This window comes from Cystoisospora suis (genome assembly GCF_002600585.1).
Source record: "Cystoisospora suis strain Wien I chromosome Unknown contig_612, whole genome shotgun sequence".
In the NCBI taxonomy this organism is placed as follows: domain Eukaryota; phylum Apicomplexa; class Conoidasida; order Eucoccidiorida; family Sarcocystidae; genus Cystoisospora; species Cystoisospora suis.
In genome coordinates, this window is record NW_027153413.1 from 21,569 (window position 1) to 46,848 (window position 25,280).

The following is a 25,280-nucleotide window of genomic DNA, read 5'->3' on the forward strand; positions in this document are numbered from 1 at the left end:
GACGTCATCATCATTATCAGTGTCATCGGATCGATATAGGTGATTACTCCCCCCTTGGAAGACCTCAGTGAAAACGTCCTGCGAGCGGACAATACCATCACGTAGGATGTGAACAACATGTTGCTCGGCTGTGAACAAAGTTGTTTCCACCTCATCTTATCTGAGGGGAAAAAACTGTAGTCTCCGAAAAGATGACTGGGAATAAAACCAAGAAGATCTAGAACTGCCTTTCAAGGTTGGTACAGGTAGAGTATGGAGGAAGGTCTGTATGGAGGGAAAGGACAGAAAGACAAAAAAAGGGAACAACCGGTGTCCGTAAGGAGGATGTCTTCTACCACAAGGAAAAAAACCAACCGTCCCGGTATCAGCAGACGAAAGGGTAATACAACTACCGTCAATATTATTGACTCTACTAGTATGTACTTCCCGAACCCCGAGCGTATATACGTATATATACATACGGTCGGTGTCGGCAGTCCTGGGAATAAACGCAAGCCTGGTAGACCACATAGGGAACACGGGAACGTAGAGATGAAAAGAACCATAAGCACAGATACGCCGTCGGAAGAGGTTACCGATCCACTCCCACCTAGCTCGCCTTGTCGCACAGCAGGAAAGCTTCCTTTTGACAAACCTACAGATGACAGTCTCTTTTTGCAGCTATTGCAAATCCGGAGTCAAATCCACTGCACGAGGGAATTAACTATGTAATGTACACCTCCGGGTTTCATTGTCGAAAATATCAGAGCCGCAGCATGTAAGAATACGTAATACTCCTCATGGTAGCAGAGTACCAGGAGTCGGGCTAGGGATCACAACGGAGGGACGGGGTTATTTACACCACCAGAGGCGATGAATGAATGTGGTAACAAAAGCCAATCAGGAAACACTCGCACTCCATCTTTGTATAGGTATGGACATGGGGGGGACCCACGAGGAACATTGCAAGCGCCGAGTTACATTGATAGATATGCATGCATCTGCCTGTATATATATATATATATGATACCTTTACAGAGTTACATTCACATCATGTATGTGGATACTGAGAAGGCACAAAGTGAGCAGCAAAGTGATACCTACTGTGTTGTACCACCCCTTCAGGACGAGGTGATCGTGTGACGTGAAATGCTAATGGGAGCATGCGTTTAAGTACAGAAGAAAAAAGGCACCGTGCTGAATGCAGGCGGGTATCTCTACGCTGCCAGATACTCCTAAAGTGTCTTACGATGGACAAGTATTATCTACTTGTTCCCGCGCTTGCTTTTGAGTCACGAGGATGTACTCCCGTTCAACAAGAGACTGAAGAGCCTTTCTAACAGCAGCCCGATCTACTCGGAAGGCCTTAACAGCTTTCTCAACTGCATGGATGATTTCATCTTCAGATAACGCTCTGCCATTGGCGTGCTACAAGCATCAAGGGAGAAGCAAGAAGCAAGAAAAGAAGAAACGGAAAAAGAGATACTACTCATTCTTCCCTTCACACGAGCGTTCTTCCCACCCCTGAAGGGAACGACATCCTCTGTGTACACTAACGAGGCAAGATAGTGGAGTTTCTTCTTCACCCCTCATTCGACGGAGAATCGGATAAAGTGTACACGCGTTCTAAGGGACCTTCTTCAGAGTGTCGTACCAAAGAGGGACATTAAGAGCTAGTCGTTTCATCCAAGTGAATCGTGATGATTTTAGCACTACACTTTGTAGACTGCTATGGTCGTCCCTCATAACAGTAAAGAACGCGGCGCCTCCATGCCGTAAACCAGAGCAGCAAAAGAAAAGCAAAAATCAGAGGATTCCGTGTTCAGGATCATAAGACCAGTGTTTAGTGGCGGAATCACTGGTATTACATCAGCCATTCAATATACATCTGAGGCCGACCCCATGAAGCATGAGTGAAAGCAGGTGTATTCGAAGAGCAGAACAGGCAGCTCAGTTCTTGCGACTGAAGAGAATGGGAGCGGTCGTCCTGACGCAGGGAAGGACTGATGATCGAAGAATACCAATATCTACTGTTTTGAGTATTCTGTTAGAGAGAGAAAGAAGAATCGAACGCACTCTCTCTACGACACGCCGCAGTGCTGTTCTCTTCGCGCCTGGAAAGCATACGCATTTAGGTGTAGCCAGCAGGTACCAAGTATATAAAGTAGACAAAACGTTCCCCGTTAGCGGTCTAAGACTATATACAGGAGACATATATTAAACAATATACACTAGCCTATTTACTTATGTCCACCTGTTCGGTGATAGGTTTATCCTGTTGGGGTGAACTACCAGAGACAGGACACACAGTCCCTACACGTACTCTTGTCTCTTTTCAGATGTGTATCTCGTCAAAGAGAAGAAATGCGGTGTATCTGTACTACAAGAAAGTAGCCTACCTTTAAGGACTTCACAATGACTCCATCAACAAGATATTTTCTTTCTCCGGCTGTTTCTCTATTGTCCGTAGTGCCTCCCTCTAGTCCGTTTGTTGTATCTCCACTACTACGCATCGTACAATCCTTTCTCTCACATATAGGGCCTGCGCCGAGATCTCTTGTGTGCCCCACTCTTTCTCCCTCTGTCCTTGTCACTTTATCCTGGCCACGCTTCATCTTCTCGACTCCGGAGGGGTCCTCACCAAAAAGTCTACGGCTCAGCCACGGCAACGAAATAACAAAAATGCTCTTCTTTCGAGGAAGGGTTTGATGTGGAGAGAGGAGAGAAGAAGAGAGGGAAGAATGAACAGATGCACTTTTGTCATTCAGCGCATTCATGCATGGCATTTCATCAGAGTGAAGACAACTGTGAGATCCTCTGCTTTCATTCCAAACACCTGACGGGAGATTCAACTCGAATAAACTGTCGCTCTGAGGGAGATATTCCACACACAAAGATGTCTCTCCGACAGATGAAGAAAGACATTCGGCTGGTTGTTTTCTTCTTTTATTCTCTTTGTTACTTTCAAGGAGTACGTTGTCGTCACGATCTACGTATGCAGACTTTCCTAGTGATGATTGCTGTCGCGGCTCGGAACCGCTAGCCGGAGAAGAGGGAAAGATTTTCCTTGTGTTCTCTCTACGCTTGTCAGTCTGGCAGGTACTCGCACGTACTAGTTGGCATCCACAGGAAACGGAAGAAGTAGACGAGGGGGCTGAAGTAGTTCGAGCCCGGATGGGGGACGGAGTCGTCAGAAGAAGGAAAGGACATGATGGTTGAGACAAGGTAAGAATTGCATCACAGAGATCACCGTAAGGAATACCTGTCAGAAGCTGGAGGCTTCTGAAAGAGATTCTTTTCTTGGAAATGGGATTGCTCTTCTGCTGGACTTGGTCTTCTCTTTCTTCCTCAGTGATTGTATTCTGTCGATCCTTGGACCCAGAAGTGTCGGGATCAACACAGTCGCCGACGCATGCCTCGTCGAACTGAAGAAGAACAACCGCTGCAAGAGGAGGAAGCCGGATTTCAATCGCTTCTTCTTCTTCTTCTGTGTTTACTTCTGTCAAGAATCTCGTATCAGAACCGTACTCCATAGTGGAGAGGGTCTTCTCGCCTTCACAGGTGATCACCTCTTCACTGTCACCGTCAGCAAAATTCGAACTCCTGTGTAGCCTTCCGCTAGGTCGGTTTCCTTTACTTGTTAATCTTGCCTTGCCCGGGTTGAGAGACGTTGGGGTAATACTTGAACCTCTTCGCGATGCTACGTCCATCGCTGGAAACAGGCTATTCTCCCCTGCGGCGGATGAGTCCCCGTAGGAAAGAGAACCAACTGAATTCCTGTCAACAGGCGTTGTCCTGGGGCTACCGCGATGCCTTTGCTGGTGCGGCTTCCACCTACAAACCAAGTGAACCTCTCCAAGGGTAAGACGCCACTCAAGACGCCGTGAAGGAAATCTGTTCCTATAGAACGCTGTAAAAGCATCCTTAGCGAGATTTAGCGGACGGGGTAGGATGACGCCAGATGGTACGCATGTAGAGCTAAGCAGCAGTGAATGGTCTTCTAGACAAGAAGATGATTCTCGGGGACGAGGAGAAGGAGAACAAAAGATAGAAGCTGAAGCGGCCAACACAGGCGTCCTGTATGATGACGTTTGAGAAGAAGAGCCGTCAGTAGAGACAGGGGCCCCGCGGACCATTGCAGGCTGAGAGACAGAGAGAAGAAAAGGAGACCTGAGATGAGAAGGTGAGTAAGAGGACCTGGAAGAAAAATCTAGACCCGGCGCATGCGGCGTTGAAGAGGAAGACTGAGCCGAAGCCAGAACAGCGCTAGACTGAGTGCAAACTCGGGTACACGGTGGTGAGGAAGAAGACTCGGCTACAATACTGCTACTGCTGCCGTAGGACACCCCTGCTGCGAGGGTTCCCCGAGACAGGGTCGGTATCACGACGGGGACCAGCGCTGGATCAACACGGCTGCCCGTCACTCCTTTCATTTCTTCTTCGTCCTCTCCACTCCACACCTCTACGGTTGCCCTTTCGTAACCTCTCTCTTGCAGCTCTCCTTCTAGGCATACACGTTCTACGTCAGGCGGCCAGCAGTTGGATCGAAGAACTTTGACTTCCACACGAGGTATACACCGTGCAATGACACTCTTGGTTTCCTCAACTTGAACACATCCAAGACTTCCTTCTTGCACTTGCTGCTGCTTCCCCTCTTCTGTCTCAGCTCTATCCCTCATCAGTGGAGTCAAAGAAAAACCGGAACCTGAGGAAAGTGAAGCCCCAGGAGATCTTTCACATGTTGCCGAAGCCACAGATGATGTGAACTCATGGTTACCCGCTGTACAAGCAGATACATCCCGTGAAGGTGCTTTCAATACTCGTGTCCTGTCACCGGTCTTCTCCTCTTTGCGTCTCAAGCATTCTCCTCCATCTGTTGGAAAATCGCGACCGGGAAGCATGGAATACTCCGTCTGGGGCTCAGACGAACCATAGCGAACAAAAGAAAAAGCAGACGCCCTTTCCCCCAGTGAACCTTTGACGGATGTAGCAGCACCCAAAGCAGAAGAGGAGGAAGAGTACGTCATCGGGGAAGATGAGAAGAGTGATTCACGTGACGACAACGCAATTCCACGGTCTGCAAGAAAAGAGGTCTGTCGACAATGGTGAGGGCAATTTTGGCCTCGTCCGTTCTGCATCTGCGAAAGATTCGCTCGATCAAGAAAGGCACTGAAACTGCTGTTCAAAAGAGAGCTCCCCACCATATCTTCAAGCATTCTCGAGATTCGAAGCCCATCTTCTCGAGAATCATCATCTGTTGCCGCTAACCCCTGAGAAGACGACAGCAAAGAAGAGAAGAAAACAAACAACTTAGGCGGATAGCAAGCTCTGTATATCTTGGAACATCACAGGCGACACACTGGAATAGTTTTGACGAATCTCTCTACTCGTTCGCTTTCTTACCATTGCACAGACAGCCATACTCAGCACCTTCAGAAGGCTATTTTGTCTTGGCCTTGAGCGAGTAGGGAACCTTTCTCTCCCCGATCTTGCTCCTTCTCCTCTCCTTTCCCTGGAAATCAGAAGCTGTTGTGTGAGCAGGACCTGAAAAATAGCAGTCGGGTAAAAAACAAGGAAGTCCACAAAACAAAGAGAAAAAGGCAATGCTCTAGAGAGGAACGATGCTGATTAGTGGGAAAGTAGGTTTCTCATATTTGCAGCCCTCCCCCTACACGAACTCCCATGTGACAGCATACTCGGTCACCCGATACACAGAGGGAGGGCGGAAAAGCCGCTACCCTACCAGCAGCGAAGGCAAGGCATGCATGCACGTGTCTGTGGTGAAGAAGAGACAGAGCCCCCCGCTGACGTGTTAGTTTCAGAACCTTTACAGAGACACGCTTTTGCAAGTAGAAACTATGTAAGAAGGGAGGAGCCCTTGAGAGAAATTACGTTCTACAACGGGAGGGAAATAGACGACGTCAGACTTGAGCATTGACAAGCTAGCTAGCTTACTCGGAGACCCTTGAAGAACGTGTCTCTTTCTTTCATCAAGGCGAAGTAAACGGTCCTTAATCTTTCCTGCAGAGAATCGTCACGTACAGCGAAGAAACCTGATATTGTGAAGAGACTGAGCGCAAGACACAGAAATGCGCTGTATGAGGCGACAAACCTGACAAGAGAAAATGGCGTACTATGCCCACCTCCACCACGCATAAGAAAATAGGGGAGGAACACCGTCTGCCCGGTATGACTAGTAGCAGTAGAAGTATCGGGTGATTGTCTGTAACTCCTCCGTCTCTGCGCGAGTCGTCTTAGCTGCATGTAAGCAGCTACCAGGAAGGAAATCTGTTAGCCGCCGTGGCCGTAGACACTGGCTTTGTTTCAGTTAGACTAAGACACACAAGGACTAGCAGCTCTTTGGTTTTGTATGCATCTATCATATATATATATATATGTACACGCTCAGCAAATTATTCAGATGAGAACGTGAGCCTGACACCGTAACCACAAAGACCGATGTTGATTAGCTATCTTGATTTCCTAGGAGAGGCACCTAATGAGCAGAACGCATAAGGAGATTTTGTCTCGCTATCGTCTTCGCTCCTTCACTTCCGCAGCTTTCCTTTGCCCCTCATCATTTTGTACATAGAAGCAACAACACGTGAGGAAAGTACATCGCCTCAGGGGACCTCCTATTGTGCTGGTGGTGACGCATGCCACACGGGAGTTTCCTAAACACACCCACAGCCATTGGTGTTCCCTCGCGTTATTCTACCATTCTGATACATGTACATATGTATGCATATATGCACATGAATTCAACAGACACTGTCCATCACCGTAGGTATGGCAGTAGCATGACACAAAACAAACGACACGAACTTCCTTCTGCAGCAGTAACAAGGGAAGCCTTCCTGCCTCGTTCGTACTCAATATTTCTGTGCCTTTCCTTGCTCTCTCTCTGCTCACAGCTTCCTTCCTGGAACAACTTTTCTTATTGACAAACGAGACGAGAGAATGCTCAAGACCGTTCTCTCTTTCTCTCGTACCTTGAAGGCGTCGTGACCTCCTTCCCACTCATCCATCAAATCCTCGGATAATAGAAACCACCAGTACCATGGAAGCATCGCTGCCAAGACGTGACTGATAGGAGGACGGCCAACCACCTGAAAACGCAGGTTTGAGGAAACAGAATTAGACAGATCAATTAATTACGATCCTGCGATTCATTGTCACCATCTGTTCGTAGTGAACCCCCCCTACCCTCAGCCCGATATGATGACATTCTGATGAACGACAAACAGAAAGATGAGAAGAAAAAGAAATAATTCTCTGTGTGTCTTCTTTCTTCTTTCTCTCCCTGAATGTATTGAGACCCAACCAGAGAAAGGACCGAGTCTTCTTACGTGTCACAACTGAGACAACGAGGATAGACGGTCCAAGAGGCACCTTAAGTGTATATGACTGAAAGCAAGCCTGAAGTAACAGGAAGTCTCTGTATGTACTTTTCATCATACACTCAGTAGCGGGGTATGGTAGTACAATTAAGAACAAGTGAAGATCCCTTCCCCAAATCACTTTGACCACAGTAAACGCATCACCGACTCTTTCCGCCAACATGGCATGCGCTCCAATGAACTTCCTTGGCATCTACAGTCTTCTCTCAGTTCACCTTGCCGGAGCCCTCACACCACCTAAGTAGAAGGTTCCACGACGGAGCTGCGCGAATGTGAAAACGCCGGGGGCGCTGAGTTAAACTACGAGTGCTACTACTAGTATCCCACCAGAAAAGACATCAACACATTGATGGAGATCCAGGAATGCCCATGTTTCGGGGAAGCTTGGAAGACAGCAACTGTTCTTCACTCCTTCAGCCTCTGTCTCTGTCCCTCTTCCCATAGTGCCGGTTACCTCGTGAGCGGCTTGTTTTAGAGCTTTATCACCTTGAAACTCTTCAATGAGAAGAACATTGAAATTGTAAATCACCCGAAGAATCTCTCTCATGGAACTCCAGAAATCCTGTTTTTCTCTCTTGTCATCATCACCATCGTCTCGGTACCCCATAACATAAATATCCTCCTTTTCTATTTCTTTCTTGACGGAAGTATTCTTCTGTTTCTGCCTTGTTTCTTGATCATATGACTGTGAGGGAGTCGTAGTAGACTGAGTAACAGATAGGATTTCCTCTTGGTTGCTGAAGGGAGAGGCAAACGCTTCCGTTGCCACTTCCTCATCTCTTGTTAACGGCGTCTTCGGACTAGAGGAATGATTGATCACTGTGAAATTGCAGTCTTGAACACTCTGTGAATTTCTATTTATACCTGCCGTCATACGCTCCGGTATATCGTTACCACCTTCGTCATCTTCTCTCAGCTTTCTCTGGAAAAATCTTCTACTTTTTCTCCCTCCCCCGGGGAAGCGTCGCTTCCATTCTTGCTCTACATGCTCTGCAGCCTTGAGAAGGGATTGCTCTAACGCGCTTTGAAAGAGACGAGCAAGGAGACTAGGAAAAGAAGCAGAGGATTTGCTGGAGACTGGACAGCTTTTGTGTCTATCATAGAACGAGAGGAGTCGATATGAACAACCGAGCAGATCGGATACGCGTCTGAGTTTGCAATCGATACACCGTTCTACTTGCTTCTGATTCGGAACAGAGAAAAAGAGATGATCCTCCCCGCCTGGGAGTAACTTCGCAGGATTCCGTGGTGACAGCTCGCTGTTCTTGTCAGGCTTCGTTCTTAACCGAATACTGTTCTCTTGTTCCATCTCTTGGAGTGTCTCATGTCCAGACCTCTCACCTACCCCACACAGACGTCGACTGTAGGACTTCCCACAACGAAGACAGAAGAAGCTGATAGGGCATGTAGCGCCCTGGGAAGAGACAGGAACTTCATGGGCGTTACTGTTTTCTTCCTCACTCAAACCGTGAAGAATAGAAAATGAAGAAAATCTTGTCTCGCCAGAAGAAATGGCCGGTGTTTGATTAGGACCCAAAGGGACTGCACAGGCAGAGACATCTTTCTTGTGGCTGTCGTTGGTGACACCAGAGGAAGAAGCAAGACAAGAGCGAGGTCTGTTTTTTGTAACGTGTGTCCTACAAGAAGCCCTTGTTCCTCCTTCCTCTTCGTCGTATGAAATGGTATCGTTTTTCTTCGAACCTTCTTCCTTCCTCCATGTGAGGCATGTACTAAGGAGGCTCTTCTCGTTTGGCTTTTCTGTGTTTTCACTCCCGGGCACGCATCTGGGTTTCGGGGGCTTTCTCTTCGCATTTAAAGTAGGAGAGGTCTCTTTATATCTTTCTGCAATCTCTACATCCTCGAGCGAAATCATCCTACTTTTCCTTCTGAACTCATCCGACTCCTCCATTTCCTTCACGTCGCCATCATCGTGGTTCAATTCTCTCTGCCCAGTCCTTCTCCTTTTTCTCCTCTCACCCTCTTCTCCATCTTTTCTTCCACCTTCTTCTCCTCTCTCCGGTGACAAAAGATCAGTGAAATTCTGTACCTCTTCTTCTCCGCTAGAGTCTACTCTATTCGTTTTCTCGTCTGCACCGTTCCTGTCTCCTCCGTGATTTGGGTGGCTTGCCAAGGCTAATGAGATTCTCTCACAGTTTTCTTCTCTCCCTTCCTGCTTTCCTCTCCGGGAGCTGCAATGTACTCTGGAGACCCCGGGAAAGGTGAGAGACGCTGACGACAGAAGATTCACCCAGTTTGAAAAGAGACAGGAAGTGAATCCTTGTATAGAATGGAGAATACACGAAGGATCAGAAGATAGGAGACATGCCTGAATCCCTCTTGTGTTCACAGCTTGGCGTAATCTCTTACAGAATCCCAGACACAAGAAGAGAGCGTCTTCTTCTTCAAATAATCTCTCAACCTGTTCCGTGTAATGAGGCGCCCTCACCTTCCATAGGTATTCTGAATCTACAGCCGGATGGACGCATCTCTTCTCTACAGAACTGTATGGAGAAGATGGCGAAAGGCTTGACTCCTTTTCCACAGGCGAGAGAAGGGAAGACGAAGAAGACACAGAAAAACGGTCCTTCCACTCAGCGTGCTTTGTTTGCTTTTGATACTGATTAGAACTTGTACGAGAACCGAAGAAGAGATCTGCTTTTCGCCATTGATGAGCCATTTGGCGATAGTAAGTCTCGGACTCCAGAAGAATCGCTCTACACAAAAGATGAACACAGAGTGGAAAAGACCAAAAAGACGTTATTCCTTTCGGACTTCGCCATTGAAAACTATACCGCCGTGCCAGGCATAAGTTGCTGGAACCCAAAGTCGAGACTTAGGGTTCTCGCCGCCATGTGAGCCGGAGTCCTTCCGTCGGTCGGGACGCAAACTGCAGGAGAAGGATACAGCTGTTACAGCTAGGTTGATTTGTAACTAGTAACTACCAGTTAGGCCTATTATCATCCTCTCGGGTAGAATGAAATGTACCGAAGAGTGTGTGAATGAAAACATGTACAGTTGTATGGATGGATGGAGTCACTCCCTGTGAGACTTAAAAGAAAAAAGCCCCTAAGTCAAACGTAGATGGATATAAATGTTAACCTACATAGATATATGCACGTTAGGAGGTACCCATCTATATGTGTATACATGTGTGAACAGATATAGGAGAGAGACAAACGCACGCCGACTGATACAGAAACTCTTCACTTCTAGACTCACGATGCCTTTCTCCCAGAGAGTCTTTGACTCATATGGTTATCGATATACCCATGCATGCAGTTCTTCTACCCACGAACATCTAATAGCTTATTATCTGCTACGTGTAGCTTCTCGTTTACTACCGAAAGAATGTATCAGCGTGGACCTCCCTTGCCCCATGGTGGAAGGGGAGCGTACGGCACACGAAATAGGAGCAGATATCTGTGTGCACGTACGCGTAAAGGTCGTTCCAGATCCTTTTACAGTAGTAGTAAGCTTGAGCCGGCTGACGGGGACAGCGCGCATCCTGCACTCTCGTGTTCTCGACCACTCTAACATCCCCCGTTCCTTCATTTGGTCTGTCTCTTCTCTTTGTCGTGTCGCTCCACCGGTGATGAAGAAATTCAAGGGAGAAGAGCCGGTTGACGGAACTGAGAGCAAGCATTTTTGGAGCCGCTTCGCGCGCCTCTTCCCTCTGGTAAGCAGAGCCTCCTCTTCTCCGGCTCCTGTCTCTATCTACTCGCAGCGCCGAAGAAGCCACGCGCGGCGATGTATCCTCAAAGAGACCAGATGACGACGGGGAAAAGCGATCCCTTTTCAATTGCTCTTCTGATGGTCCTTCGTCTTTCAGTTCTTCTCTCTGTCGTGTTGGCCTGCTCCTTCCCAGATGAAGAGACACAGCCGGGGGACCGAATTTGCTTCCAGGAGTAGAAAGATCAGAGAGGAGGTTCTTTTCCCTTCTCTCCCCCGTCTTACTGTCATCTTCTAAGAGAAGATCGTAATGAAGGAGAAGAGAACGTTTATTCTTTTCAGCAGAGTCTGTGAGGACAGCGGTTTCTATAAACTCATCATATCCGCCAAGGGAAACGCTTTTCCATGCTATTAACCGAGAACCCACACGGAAAGAACCACTTCGGTCTTCTCTTTCACCACTATCATATAGCCAAGTGAAACAGTGTTTCTCTTTGTCTTCATTTCTCTCCTCGGCCTTGTGAGAACGCCATGATGACAGGTCGCATGCATAGTCTTTCTCCTCTGTCCTCTCTCTCCTCCAAGTGGTGCTAATGCCAGGAAACCGTCCTTTCTGGCCTAGAAGAGATGCGCCTGAACTTCCGAGATATAGAGATGATACTTGAGAATCCGTCCTAGAAAAAGAACACGCAGAGCCGCTCGAGTGAGACACGGAGGTCCCGTCGCCTTGCACCTCTTCCCTTTCTCTTTCTATCGCTGTCATGGAAGACGGACGAGCAGCAAGAATGAGCGAGGGGCAAGTCTCTCCGCAAGCATTCCGGCTTGACTGCCTTCTACGAACCCGATGATGGTCCTGGGTGTACGCGGACGAAGGCGAAGAAGGAGAGTCGGCGCCACCGTCAGCTCCCGCGGTTCTACGTAGGGGTCTAGTCAGGAGCTCTTGTGAATTACTAGAGAAAAGAGAGACTCCCGCAATACTTTCACAACAGAACGATAGCGGAGAAGAAAAGAGTGAAGAAGAGACAGAAGATATTCGGCGTTCGACTAGCGTTGTCGTCTCAGGGGAACTAAGACATAGAAGAACATACAGAACAGATCGGAAGAGCTTTGGAGGTACGCTAAGGCAATATGGGTGGCGTGCTGCCAGTGAGGCGGTTCTACCTGCGTGCGTACATGAAGAATTTAGAATGCTACTGCTGTCTCCCTGAGGAGCTGCAGAGGTATGACACGAAGTTAACGACAAAGAGGAACTTCTAATAGGAAATCTAGTCGTTCTCCCTGTGGGCTCATCCTCCTGTTGCTGGTCTTCTTCAGTACGGACTCTGGGACTATCACTTCCCCCCGAAGATGAAGGCAACCAGGTAGGGACAGATGAAGAAGATGAAATCGATGAGTCTTTGTCATTTCGGTGAACTGAATGAGAAGAACAACAGAACGGGGAGGATGAACTTGTCGGAGTCAGCTCTGAAAGAGAGAAGTGTTGTGAAGAAGGAAAGCATTCAGAAGCAGGGGAGGAAGATGGTGGTACAAACGACGAGGCTGACGATGTAGCCAGCGTAGCGAGTGGGTTCATCCAATGAGGTTTCTGACTGCGAAGAAAACGACGGTACCCTGCGATTGCATGCGTCAACCCTCGAATGACAATAGACCGGAAACTCCCACTGTAAGCCTACAGGAACGAGAGATTATTAAAGAAATGCACAATAGAAAAGTCTCTATCAAAGACTACGCCTCGCGTGTCTTCCATCTCTTGCTTACGATACCCTCATAAGAACATAAATCGACCCTCGGATACTCTCCGCCCACACATTGTATATACACTGTTATAACGAAAGAAAGAAAGAATACCTGTGGAGAGGGCCTAAGAAAATCAGTGACATCTGCTGACTCTAGAAGTGTTGAAAACAAAAACTAGTCTACGATATGTGAAGCTAATAGATGGCAAAACAGGCTTGTACTTCTTCCGTCTCTTTTTCGGTCTCCAACCAGACTCGGGTAGTCCCCCTCTCTTGGGTACTAAATTCTCTCAATACAGCTATCTCCTCGAAAGTCTCTCAACAGAACTATACTGTAAGCAGGAACAACTACAACCATCGTCATAGACAGATCTAGTGTACCTACCCGGTCTACTTTCCTTGTTTTGGCTGAGACAGAGAAGAGACAGAGTGGTTGGCAGATATCGAGTAGGTGTGATACGAAATCCACTCGCTTCCCATACTAATAACAAATAGGAACAGGAATCACCCACATCAGCCGAGTTCTCTCGCCCATTTCCTGTCCCTCTATCTATTTCTGCACCTTGCCTTGTGTGCTTACTGTAGCTTCAAAGATATGTAGAGCTGTTTGTATGAGATCTCTTCCATCCCCTTTTGGAACTGGAGATAGGACGTCCAGGCAACTCATACACCTCAATAGTGAATGTACGAGACCCCCGTAAGCTTGCCACAAGTCGACGAAACACTGAAGGAAGGATGAGGCAAACCGAATGTCTCTGCCGACTTTCACCCTCAAAGTATCGAAAACACTTTCATCTTGAGGCAGTTTTCCAGGTCTTTGTCCAATGTTAGAAAAAGAGTTCTTCACCATTTCTACACTGAGAGAACCGTCAGAAGAGAAACCTTTGGACTTCCTCCCACGAGAGCAAGGCGGTGCATGCGAAGGAGTGAAGGCACTGTCATTGTTCTCCATCACCCCTTGGCCTCGAAAGAACAGATGGGATGGCATTGTCAAGGGAGCCACATCAGTACTACTATCACTGCTCCTACTACTAGAACTGTGAGAGCTGACTGCGAGACCAGAGGAGAGAGAGGAAGAAGAGAGTGGAGAATGAGACGATGTTACCGAGGGAGCTACACGATTTGGAGATGATGCGGGATGTAAGAAAAGCATTCTACGGAAAGGAGAGGAACTGTCGTTGGTGCATGGACGTCCTATGGAACCTGGGGAAGGCGTTTGAAGAGATGGTCGATAGGAGGAAGACGATGCAGTGGAAGGTGAACCAGAAGAGGAATGAGTTCGAGAAAAAGAATCACCATCAGGCGTAGAGCCACAAGACGGAAGCCTACGGCGATGAGATAAAAGACAAGATGTGCTCTGACTGTTGTAGAGAGATGCAGAAGAAGGATGAGAACAACAGAAACAACCGGGAGGCTGACAGGCAGAAGACGAGGAGGATCTTTCTCGGGGCGAGCGAGATTGACAAAACTCTTGAGACAAAAGATTAGAAGGACGCATATCAGAAGATGATGCAGATTCTTTCTCGGGCAAGGAGGGCGATAAGAGAAGTGCTCTTCTAGATGAACACAGTTCTGAAGAGTTTGAGAGCGACAATGAGGAGGAAGAAGAGGAGAAGGTAAAGGAACCATCCGGACTGTGCGTATGAGTTGACGGATATCGAGGCAGTGTGACGTCTTTGTGACTGTTGTATGGCTTGCTTACTCTCGAGAGATCTGGACAGCTTGTATTAAGCGGAGTATTCTTATTGTGATGACATTGTATTACATGGCGATTAGATGTCCCTCCTCGGTGATGGGTACTCTGATCGCCTGTCCGTGGTGAAGAGGATAGCCCTCCAAAAAAATGAAAGATCCTCTGTATATGTTTCCTCAACCAGAACTCAAGGGTATCTGCATACAATGCCCTCAAGACCATAGCTCCTTTCTCTGTATCACCGAAGTATTGAACTAGTTGATAAGCATTCAGAAGCATAACCTGAGAAGGCAAAGAAGGGCGATCGCTGCAACGCCTCTTAGACGAGACATAGCCAGTCACCGCGTCCTTTTCTTGAGAAGTAGTAAGAGAACAACTCTTCTTTCTTTCAGAAAAATTTCTTATGGGTGTCTTGTCATATACACAGTGTAGAACGGTCTCCCCTCGGGGGAGGTGACAACAACTGTTGATCCTGCGTGGACAGGTGATCTTGCCAGTTCTTTCTCTCATCCAATCTTCGCCGTCCCTCCTACTATACACTCCTGTCACTCGAATACGTTCTGTCGGCGAGATTGCAATACCGTCCACTGCTTTGGAGTCCAGTCTTGGGGGAGGTGTGGCAGAGTGTCTGTCTTCTTGCCACACACTAGGAGCATGGACGCCATGACTGCAAGCCCCTAGACCCTCTTTGCTAGTGGTGATTCCATGATCATCCTCATCATGTCTCTCCTGGTCTTTAGTCAAGACATCTTCTTGTTTCGACAGCAGGCAATCATCCGAATCCTTACAGGAACAAAAGATTCCATCGCCGTTCGCATCTCCTGTTGTATCCTCGACGTTCTTTCCTGCCTTCCCTTTATGTCCTTTCTGAGCTTCTGATACGACCCCATCGTCATGCGAAGTTCTCCTCCTGTGGGCTCTTATTCTCTTAGTGAGACACGAAGTAGAAGATCGACGACAGTCAGCAAGATCGACAACAGCTTGACACTCTTCTTCTACTATTACTTCTCCCAGCCTGTGTGCTGCTTCTCCACTGGCATGTGAGCTCATGCTGGAAGCAACACCTTGCTGTCTTCTCTCTAAGTTTCTCATGGAGCTTCTTGTTTCGTCTTCTTTACCTCTTCCAATCTTTGGCTCTTTAGTTCTGTTCTCTTGGTCTTCTCCTACTGGCCTTTTTGTACCGTCTTCACTAAAGTTGACAGAGAGACATCCTCTTTCTCGTTTTATCTCTTCGGTCTCCTTTCTTTCCTTTTTATTCTTCTTCTGCTCCTCCTCCGACAATCTTCGTTCTCCTTGTCTCCTGCCCCTTACCTCTTCTTCGTTATGTCCCCCATCCGTCTCGCCCCTTCTACGACTGCTCTCTTCTGTCTTCAGGATGCAACATGAATCATCAAAGGCTTTAAGCCAAGGCTTCAGCCACAACTCTATTATGCATGCAACCCCTTCTTCCAGAGTCATACTATGAAGATCACAAGGAGTTAAAGGCGTCCTCTCCAAGCCTAGCTCTCTCACCCTTTGCACTAACCAGGAAGATAAACCCCACGCCGACATGTCGTCATTGGTCCCTTTCTTGCCTACATTACCATAATGTCTGCATCTCCCTATCATTCCAGAAGTCTCTTGCGTGCCCCCGGAAGCAGGCTCCTGGATGCTCTCAGATGCGATCACTGCTGTGCAATAGACAGAGCTATCGCATCGCACTCTTTCAGCAAAAGATGTACGTAAATCCTCCCCCCGTCCTTCGTGTCTCCTTCGCCTTTCGAACTCACCTGGCCGCAAACAACCATCTTCCAGCTCTTGCGTCTCTTCTTCCATCACAGCACATAGAGGACGATGAGCTCCCGAGAGGACCGCAGGAGCCGCTGATGAAAGACTCCCTACTGAAGGCGTCCCCCTTCTTCTATCCGTACACGCTTCTATACCTGAACGTTTACCCTCAGTCCTGCCTTCACCTTCAGGAGGGAGAGAGACCGACACATCAGAAGAGTAAAGGGACGAAGATGAGGAGGGAGGAAGAAGCATCGGAGAGAGAGTCTTACCCCTTACAGAAGCTTCTTGTCTGTTGTTCCGACAAAATATTCGACACGTCGGCACTGCATTGCCATACATCCTTGATGAAGAGCCTCTGCCTTCTTCTCCTTCACAAAAAACTGAAGAGCCTGGTTCGGGAGGCGCTATGTGTAACTTGTCATAGAGAGACTCGTGACCCTGTTCTCTAGCTATGCATTGATGTTCAAAAGCAAGCCTGGGTAATGGATACACATCTTCCTGACTCAGCACGTGATCCAGACCTCTCTCAAGAAATCCATGGCCTGGAAGTGAAGTTTCTGAGAGGTCTTCTCTCCTCTCCAGAGAAGACTTTCGAAAGATATCCGCATAATGTCTGCAACACAGCTGACAACATCTTAACCTTCTCTCACTTTCAGTCGTCACCTTCCCGGTTGCCGCATCTGCTACGTCATTGCTGCCGAATGCTCCTTTGTCATCCTCTTGGAGTTCTTCTCCTTCATCTTCCCCGTCTTCGCTCTGACTGGAGCTTTTCTCTATGTCTTCACGTCTTAATTGAGAATGTCCTCCAAGAAGACCGGGTCCAATGGCACATTTGTCTAGAGAAGAAGGAGAATGTTGATGAGTGCTTTCATCTCTTGCCGGCGCATTCTCAGTACAATACGCACTGCGCGAATTACCTCCTGTATTCTTTCTTTCCTCTGTATCGTCCTGTCCTTCCTCTTTCGTCTCTCTTAGGGTCTGAGTAACAGCTTCCTGTGTTCTGCACATTTCCTCTTCTTTTTCTCCCTCTTCACTTCGTCCCCTCGTCTTCTGTCCAAGCTTCCGTTCGTAGCTAGTAACCGTCCTCAGTGAATAGTGATGTCTGGCGGTCTCGCTCATCTCTTCTGGTGTTCTTCGTCTTCTGTTTTCTACACTAGAAGCCGTCCTATCAAGTCTTCCTCTGTCTTTCCCTTCCTCCCCCTCGGCATCCGCTGTCTTAGATGAGCGTGCGGTTATGTCTCTAACCACGAAAGAAGAAGAAAGTACACACACTTTCCTTTTTCCATATCTAGTTCTCCTATCATGCAATTCTCCTTTCTCTTTTTTTTTCACGTCTCCTTCATCTCCTCCTTCTCCACCCTTCTCCATACACTTTTCCGCACGACTCTCCGATGTAGGCCAGACAACAACCTTCTTTCTTGTCGTCCTGTGAGGAGGATACAACGATAAGGAAAGCGAAGAGAGGATGCCTCCTCTTCTTCGCTCTGTGCGTTTTCCTGCATTACTAGTATTAGAAGACCTCGTGATGATCTGAGCTGGCTCTGTACAGAGCCTGTCTTGGCTTAGTTCAGGGACAACCGCCTTTCTACTTCTTTGCCAGGTTCTCGTGTCTTCTTCTTGTTCGTCATGTTCTTCTCCCACATGATTAGGCTCCCTTCCATCTTCAATTCTCTTCCTGACAGCCCCTGTCGTCTTCGGACTAGTACAGTCCTTGGCAGTCACGTTTGTTTTGTCCGATTCTCCTTCACTTTTTCCTAGACTCTTCATCTTCTTCTGTGGCCCTCCTTTCTCCACCTTCTGCTTCTTCAACGAGGACGATGCTACACATCCTGTTTCTCCTCGTCTTTCTTTCTTTTCTCCTCTCTTAGAAATCCCTTCATTCTTGGCTGTTTTTGTTTGCTGGGAATTTCTCCTTTTTTCTTCATCTTTCTCCTTCCTCTTCACTTTTCTTTTCATTGTGAATTAACTAGGAGGGACCGTCGCCTTTTCTAGACTAGCGAAGAGATGAATCACGGTCTCTACTTCTATATCTCTCATTGGCTTCAAACAAAGAAACACTTCTCCCTCCTATCCTTCTTTTTTGTCTTCTTGCTTTCTCCTCTACTCACACACGCATCCCTCCTGAAGACTTCCTTCATTTCCTTGTCATGCAAGAGACTCATTCCAGCGCTCGCTCTATAACAAAGCCCTTCTCACAGTCTAGCCTTTTCTTTCTAAGCATGATCTTGACCTGCCCACCATACACATCACTGCATTCCTAAGGCTCTACAGTAACCTCTGTACACATAAAGGCATGGTACACATCAAGATCTTGAATATAACAGCGACGATCTCTTGCTGCGATACTCAGGTAGCTATAACGGAGCTTCGAAGATACTCCCGCTCTACACTTTGTAGCAGATATTTCTCACACCAGAAGGAATAAACGCGGAATGCCTTCAAGTAAAATCTTTTTCAACCCTCTACACATATCTACATGCACAAGGCCTATCACCACTGAGTGTGCACGTGCCTTCCTGTTCTCCAGGGACTTCTTTATCCGGCCTGAGACGAGATTCTCCCCTATTTAGACATCGGAGAGACAGCACGGATAGAGGCCTCGACTTGTACGTGTGTACGTATGAAGATGTATGTATTGGTGCACGAGTATGTATGTACGTATGCACATACGTCTTACTGATACCTCCTGTCCACTTTCGATCTTGTTGTCTCTCTGGAGTATGAAAGACAGAGCAGAAGAAAACTGTTCGTCTCTCATCTACAGCAAGGAGAAGGGGAGAGTGAGAAAGAGAAAATAAAAAAGAGAAGAATATAAAGAGAAGAGAGAAAAAAAAAACGCACTTTCAGACTGGAATATGTTCACCAGCGAACACGCACCACAAGAGACATCTGTCCCTCTAGTTCTCTTTCTCGACTCCGAGCCTCTGTCTCCGTTCCCCTCCCTATTGTGACGTGGGATGACTTTCCTTCGTCACGCGAAACCAATCCTTACTTTATCCTTTTGACAAGGCTCGGAACCTCTCCATCGAGCAAAATTAGCGACTAATAAACAAGTAGACAGGAACGGGAAGGAGAAGCGAGACGCAGAGCGGGAAAGAGAAAACGTAGAAGGAGCAAAAGACACCGTGGACGGTGACAGAGAACACGAAAGAGAGGAGTCGGAAGGAGGGGTCTTTCACTATTGTTTCTCGAGCGGGGTAAAAGAAAACTTCGATGCGAGTACTTGAAAAAGTCGAATGAAAAAAGCTAGAGGAGGAAGCGAGTCTTCTCCCGGTAAACAATGAAGAGAGGGGGGGAACGACGGAAGATGAAGAAGAGTAGAGAAGACCGAGATCTTTAACGTTCTTCCTCTCGAATGACATTCGATTCAGTTTGCGCCATTGTGTATCGATCGAAAGGGAAACAAAAATCCTTCATTTGTCTTTCTTCTTGAGTTCCTCTCCCTTTGTCTTTTCTCCACTTGAAGTCCTTCCTCCTCCTCCTTCAGTCAGTGTACAACGAGCAAGAAACGACTCCGCCGTGCATCTCCCCATACACATATACAAACACACACATCCGTACATACATACACTACCTAGTCAAAATAATCATATGTATCCTTCTATGAGAGGTCGTTATGTCAAGGCATTCCAAGTAATGTGTAGTACGTGTAAGGTCACTTTTTTGTATCTGTCCTACTGTTTGTTTCTTTAGAGATGAAGAGAACGATTTCTAAGGGATCTTAGGCAGAAATGACGGCGTTTCCCCTTTTGGAGCTCCCGTGTCTGTACGGGAGAGAAAGAAAGGAAAAAGAAAGAAATTTCCGGGACTGTCGTCTTCTGTCTTGTTCTGTGTCTCTTTTCTTTGTGAGAACCTGGGTGTGAGAGCATCGACTCTCCCGTTCCCTCCCTCCCCCCCTTCCAGTTTGGCGACCCGAAGACCCCGCGTAAACGCTAGAAGTTTCTCCTCGCCACGTGAATATGGAGAAAGTACCTCCCGGTGAGAGATGGTAAAGAAAGAAAAGAAAAGGAGAGAAAACGGCAAGAGTAGAAAAAGTCGCTTCTCCTGCAGATATTGTTGGCGGCACGGCGGTAGAGGTTGCGAAAGAAGATGTTGCTGTCTGTCCTCTTGGGAGACATCTAGGTGAACAGCAGCCAACTGAATCCGTGCCTGTGGTGTCTTCTCAAGAACCACCCTTACACGGGCTCGTTCTCGCACTTTCGAGAAATTTCCTTCTTTCGTTCCCCGTGCAGAAAAGTAGAAAAGACCGAACACAAGAAAATCTTTCACAGGCAGGAAACTTCAAGACATGAAGAAGGGCAAGACATGCAGGCACACACCACAACGGACAAGAAGAACCGAGACGGCTGATTGACGGCTTTCTCGACATGATACAGCGTCATATAAAAGATAAGTTGTGAAAGCAACATTCTAAGAGATGAGAGAGAGAGAACGAGAAGGAAATTGACTATTGAAGAGGAAAAGAGGAGGAGAAAGAGAGCTGAAGCCTTACGCATCTCGGTCTCTTACTCGGTATCACGCCCTCAGGAACACAACCGCGCGGAGGGGGGCAGAAATATCTGAGATTTTCAATAGGAAAGAGATACAGAGAAGAAGCGAAGGAGAAACAGGGAAGACCTGTGTTAGAGTGAAGGGAAACACACAATTTCAAGGAAATCACGCAACAGCGTACGAGTCAACAATGAAACGCTTTCTTACCTTCTGGACAGAATAAACCAGGAAGCTCGGGATTTCCTTGTTTCAGTAGCACAGCAGACGCCGGAGAAAGTCCCGTACTTCGTCACCTAAGCTCTTGGGAAAAGAAGGCGGGTGTCCACTTCGTACCTTTACTCCCCCTAAGAGACCCGCAAAACCTCTTGTATGCGTGCCCGCACTCTTGATGCGTCCCAATAGGTTTCTGTATACCCTCTTTCTTCTCTCGTCTGATGCCGAGACATCGGGAGATAGACGGGAGGACGCAATGGAGAAGTAAGGCGAGTACGGAGAGGTCAGGTCTTCTCCCACCCGGCGATTCTGGTTGGTTTCGGGAAGAACAAAACCCAAAGAAGACAAGCCTGGTTCTCGTGGCAATTATATCGCGACGGGAGTGTAGCATCTACACAGCGCCCACGAGTAGACCCACTACTTTATCGAGAGAGTGTGAAAAACACAGGAAACGAGACACTGTAGCTGCGCTGCTACGACTACTCCTAGGTGACTTCTACATCATAATGTGTCCACTAGTGGAGGAGACACCGACAGGGAGAAGGCGTACAGCACCTACAAGTTGACAGAGCGCTGCAACCCGTAGCGGTGCCCTCTGTTCAGCGGTTAAATTGTATGCAACAGTACATCGTAGAAAATACTACTCACTCCAACTCCTGGAATTTGCCAGATCTGCGATCCTATATCAATCATACAGCGTTCTAGTTGTCTACTAGTATCGCTCTTGCCTCCGGAGCGAAACAGTACATGTACATAGAGAAACCTACAGCTGTACAACGAGATACGTAGGTACGAATGAAGGTGATCCTAAGCCTAGCTTTTCTGAAGGGTTCAACACCCCGGACCTTCTGCAGAAGTCACTTACCCTCATGACCATGATCACCATACTTACTAAAATAGCGAAGTACAGTCCACCAGACAACCCTGCTTTAGTCAGCACGTGTACGGCGACAGGTAAGTATATGCACGCCGCTATATGTATGCGCGTACCTGACCATAACTGCAATAGTCCGGTCTGTGTTTGCTACGAGGAAACGATGGAAAGATGCTGAGTGGAGTGATCCCGATTATGCAACAGGCAGAGAAAACAGATGAAGAAGAAAGAGGGAGGATAATCACCCCCGATTTTGAAACAAAGAAACACAGGAGAGATGAGAACCTTCGTAGCTGCACCCAGTATGTCGCTAGATTGCTTGCACGTTCATTCGGCCACTGTGTAGGCCAACAGAAAGCGGCGACCGAAGGCTCGTCATGGGCAGTCAAGTCGGGAGAAAAGATGAACGAAAGCAAGAGAGAAGGGAGAAAGTTTCTCCTTTGAAAAATAGACCGACACAGCGCATGTCCATACTGACAGAAATGCCTCTTGGAGACAAGCAAAAGCTTCGACCCAGACGCCATCGTTACGTGAAAGGCTTCTAATGAGCGTACCCCACGGAGCCTCAGTCAAGTATTAATGTTTGGGATCGAATCTTTTCCTAGCCCAAAGAAAGTTGCACGTCCTCCGTTGACAAAGCACGTACAGATAGTTCGCCCCGCGGATCGGCATACAAAGTACAACTGTCTGCCAGTGGTTACAAGCAAAACGTCCACAGGAAATTTGTCAGCCTTCGGACGGACTGGTAGGGAAGTGTGACGACAGTTACTTCTGCCTCTTCGTAGTCCCGACCTTGGAAACTTCGAGTAGCTGCGGTAGGGGGGGAAGGTTCAACGTTGGTTTGGCCGATCCGGGTCTCGTTGCAACAAGATGGTGCACGATTTCCTCTTTTCTGGAGTTTCCTTGCTTACACCCGGGAGAAGACGACAACATAGTCCTCAGCAGTGAACGTCCTACATTGCTCAGGCCATCCCGGGAGCTCCGGACTACACAAGCATAATATTCCCCGAGCTGTCCGACACAAAACAGAAACGAGGATCTCTCTGTGTCCGAATGTGAAGGCTGAACAGCGGGCACAAGTTTTCAGTAGTGGCACTGCTTTCCCTACCAGGGAACTAATTGGTGTAGGTTTACAGTTGGAAGCCAGTTTCTTTCTCTGATGCTAAGACAGAATGTCCGATTCTTCTTCGACGGCAGATCAACTTTGTGACTATCTGAGTACTTTCACTCTACACCAAAGTGCTCTTGTGTATCCGGAAGTTAGGGATCTATCCCCTGACACGTGCCGCTTCCTATCGAGGACATTCTCGATCGCTTCCAAGGCTAGTAGGTCTTTTCCAGTGGAGGGGTTCACCGCCTCGGGGTTTCAGCTAAGGACATATGAAAGAATGGACACGTCCGCATCCCCAAGGGGCGTAGCATCAATCTGTACACGTTTTCTCCGACTCACATTCCGATCGTGAGAGAGCCGTTATATTCCAATTACCAAGCCCAGAGGTAGGGCGGGTTTGAAAGACTAAGAACGACCAGGTATACTCCCATGTTCCCCATCTCCCGAATCCTGACAGCTTCATCCGCGTCCTCTTCCTGCGTTTCCCGGGCTTCACCCACATCGCTCCAGCCTGTCCTAAGTTAACTTAACCCGGTTCGGAAAGGCGGTGTCAGACTTAACACCAGGGAGACCATGCTTGGGACACAGGGGTGAAGGAAAGGACTCAAACGTAACGTCGGGCGGAGTCACTTTTACAGCGGTGGGCAGTTGAAGCCGTCCACCCGCCTTCCCCAATACCCGAGGGCTGTAGCACTAAGCATTTGTGGTTTCTTTTGTCGGTCTTTTTTGCTGGCTCGCCTCTTCGGGGACGACAGGAAGTCGGCGTCTTCAGCATTTTCGGTCTAATACTCAGTCACCCAGGTTCCCACTCTATCCCTTCCTCCTTACCCATTCTGCCGTACCGGTTTTTTCAGGGTGTGAATCCCCTATGTCTTCGTTGCTTGACAAGCCGTCGTTCCTGTTGCGTCATAAAACACCCTTGACCCTCAAAGGTCTTACAGTACGATCCCTGTTGATCATATCCGTAAAGTCAGCGCGGTGTCGGCAGAGCTTGCAGAGGTCCTCTGGTTTATGTGAGAGGCTTGGACACGACAGAACTAAGAGACTTTGCAACGTATTCATTTCTCGGCCACCAGAACCTTCTGAACCACAGGAACAGCTTTCTCTCCTCGCGAGTGTCCGGCCAGAGAATGATGAGGACAGACTCTTGATCTCTCTTCCTCTCCAGAAGGAGGACCTAGTCTGCATCGCGCGCTTGGTTCGGGCCACAGAAGATTATCTACCCCAATGAATTGAACTTTACCTCGAAGAATGGACGCATTCGTGCCAGTGTCCTTGTCTAGCATCAGTAGGCCACAAACCTTGATCTCTTGCCCTTGCAAGTCAAATAGGTTTCCATTTTTCCCGGTCCAACCGTCCCTCTTGAAATCTTTTTGGATCCGATTAGCTTCTGCTTCTGTTGGCTTCGGCTCCTATCAATGGGAAAACCGCCCGTAGGTGGCTTTTTCTTCTAATCAAAGCTTGAGCGAAATAACCTCGGCTCCCTGGAATAAGCACTAAACAAGACGAAACCTATCCTTAGGGAGTTTAGCTAGGCAGTACTTGACAAGGTGGATCAAATAACGCATGGAGGAAGCAGGTGTCCTTCAGGTGAACTAAAAAGAGGAGGGAAAGATGGAGGGAGAAAGAAGAGCAACGAAGACGTAGGGGCTTCAGCAGTAATGTTCCTTCTCATTAACGCAGTATCTTAGTTCAACTTGCCCAGCGAGAGCCACTTTACTTTCCGCCAGAGCTCTGCGATATCCGTCAAAGGAACAGAACAGTGCTTAATCCTTGTTTCTCCCTGCCTTCCTCCCCTTCGCGTCTTTTCAATACTCTGAGTCCTCCCTCCTGCGGTGAGGGAGAAAGAGTAAGAAACGACTCCACAGTATACTCCCACGGCGAGTCCTCGGCGGTGCGGCTAGAACTGTTGCTTATCCTTCTAGCTACATTTGTTTCTTCAAGAGACGAACAGCACTGTCGATGAAGGATCCCGGCTAGGAATGACGGAGCTTTTTCTTGTGGGGGTTTCTGTGTCGATTCGTGAAAAGAGATGAAATCTCCAAGCTGTCTTCATCTGTCCTGTCCTCTGTGTATTCTTTATGAGTTGTTGTATGTGAGAGCATCGACTCTCGCGTGTCCTTCTGTTAGCCCACACGAGAAGTTTTCGCGGCTCATGAGTATCGGTGGGTTCGTACCGCGTCGCTACGCGGGGGCAATGTGGCTTCGCACGAGATTGAGTCTGGTTCGGTCCGGCCGAGGAGAGTCCATCGCAGTCGATAGTTCTCATTCTGTACCACAACGAGCAGGCCACTGTTGAGGGAGGATCAACACTCCCCCTCATTCCTGGACTCCCAAGAACCGT

The 25,280-nt window shown here is 47.9% G+C and overlaps 1 protein-coding gene across 1 annotated transcript; it reads right to left on the bottom strand.

The window, feature by feature from the left end:
- Positions 1-1,224: 1,224 nt before the first annotated feature.
- CSUI_001526 (uncharacterized protein) lies at positions 1,225-18,203 on the bottom strand (the record flags this gene model as incomplete). Its single annotated transcript, XM_068061732.1, has 8 exons — positions 1,225-1,407; positions 2,379-5,249; positions 5,383-5,523; positions 5,935-6,000; positions 6,972-7,088; positions 7,834-10,093; positions 10,814-12,717; positions 13,365-18,203. 8 exons carry the CDS (start codon positions 18,201-18,203, stop codon positions 1,225-1,227), a joined length of 12,381 nt encoding a protein of 4,126 aa, XP_067926295.1.
- Positions 18,204-25,280: the final 7,077 nt, after the last annotated feature.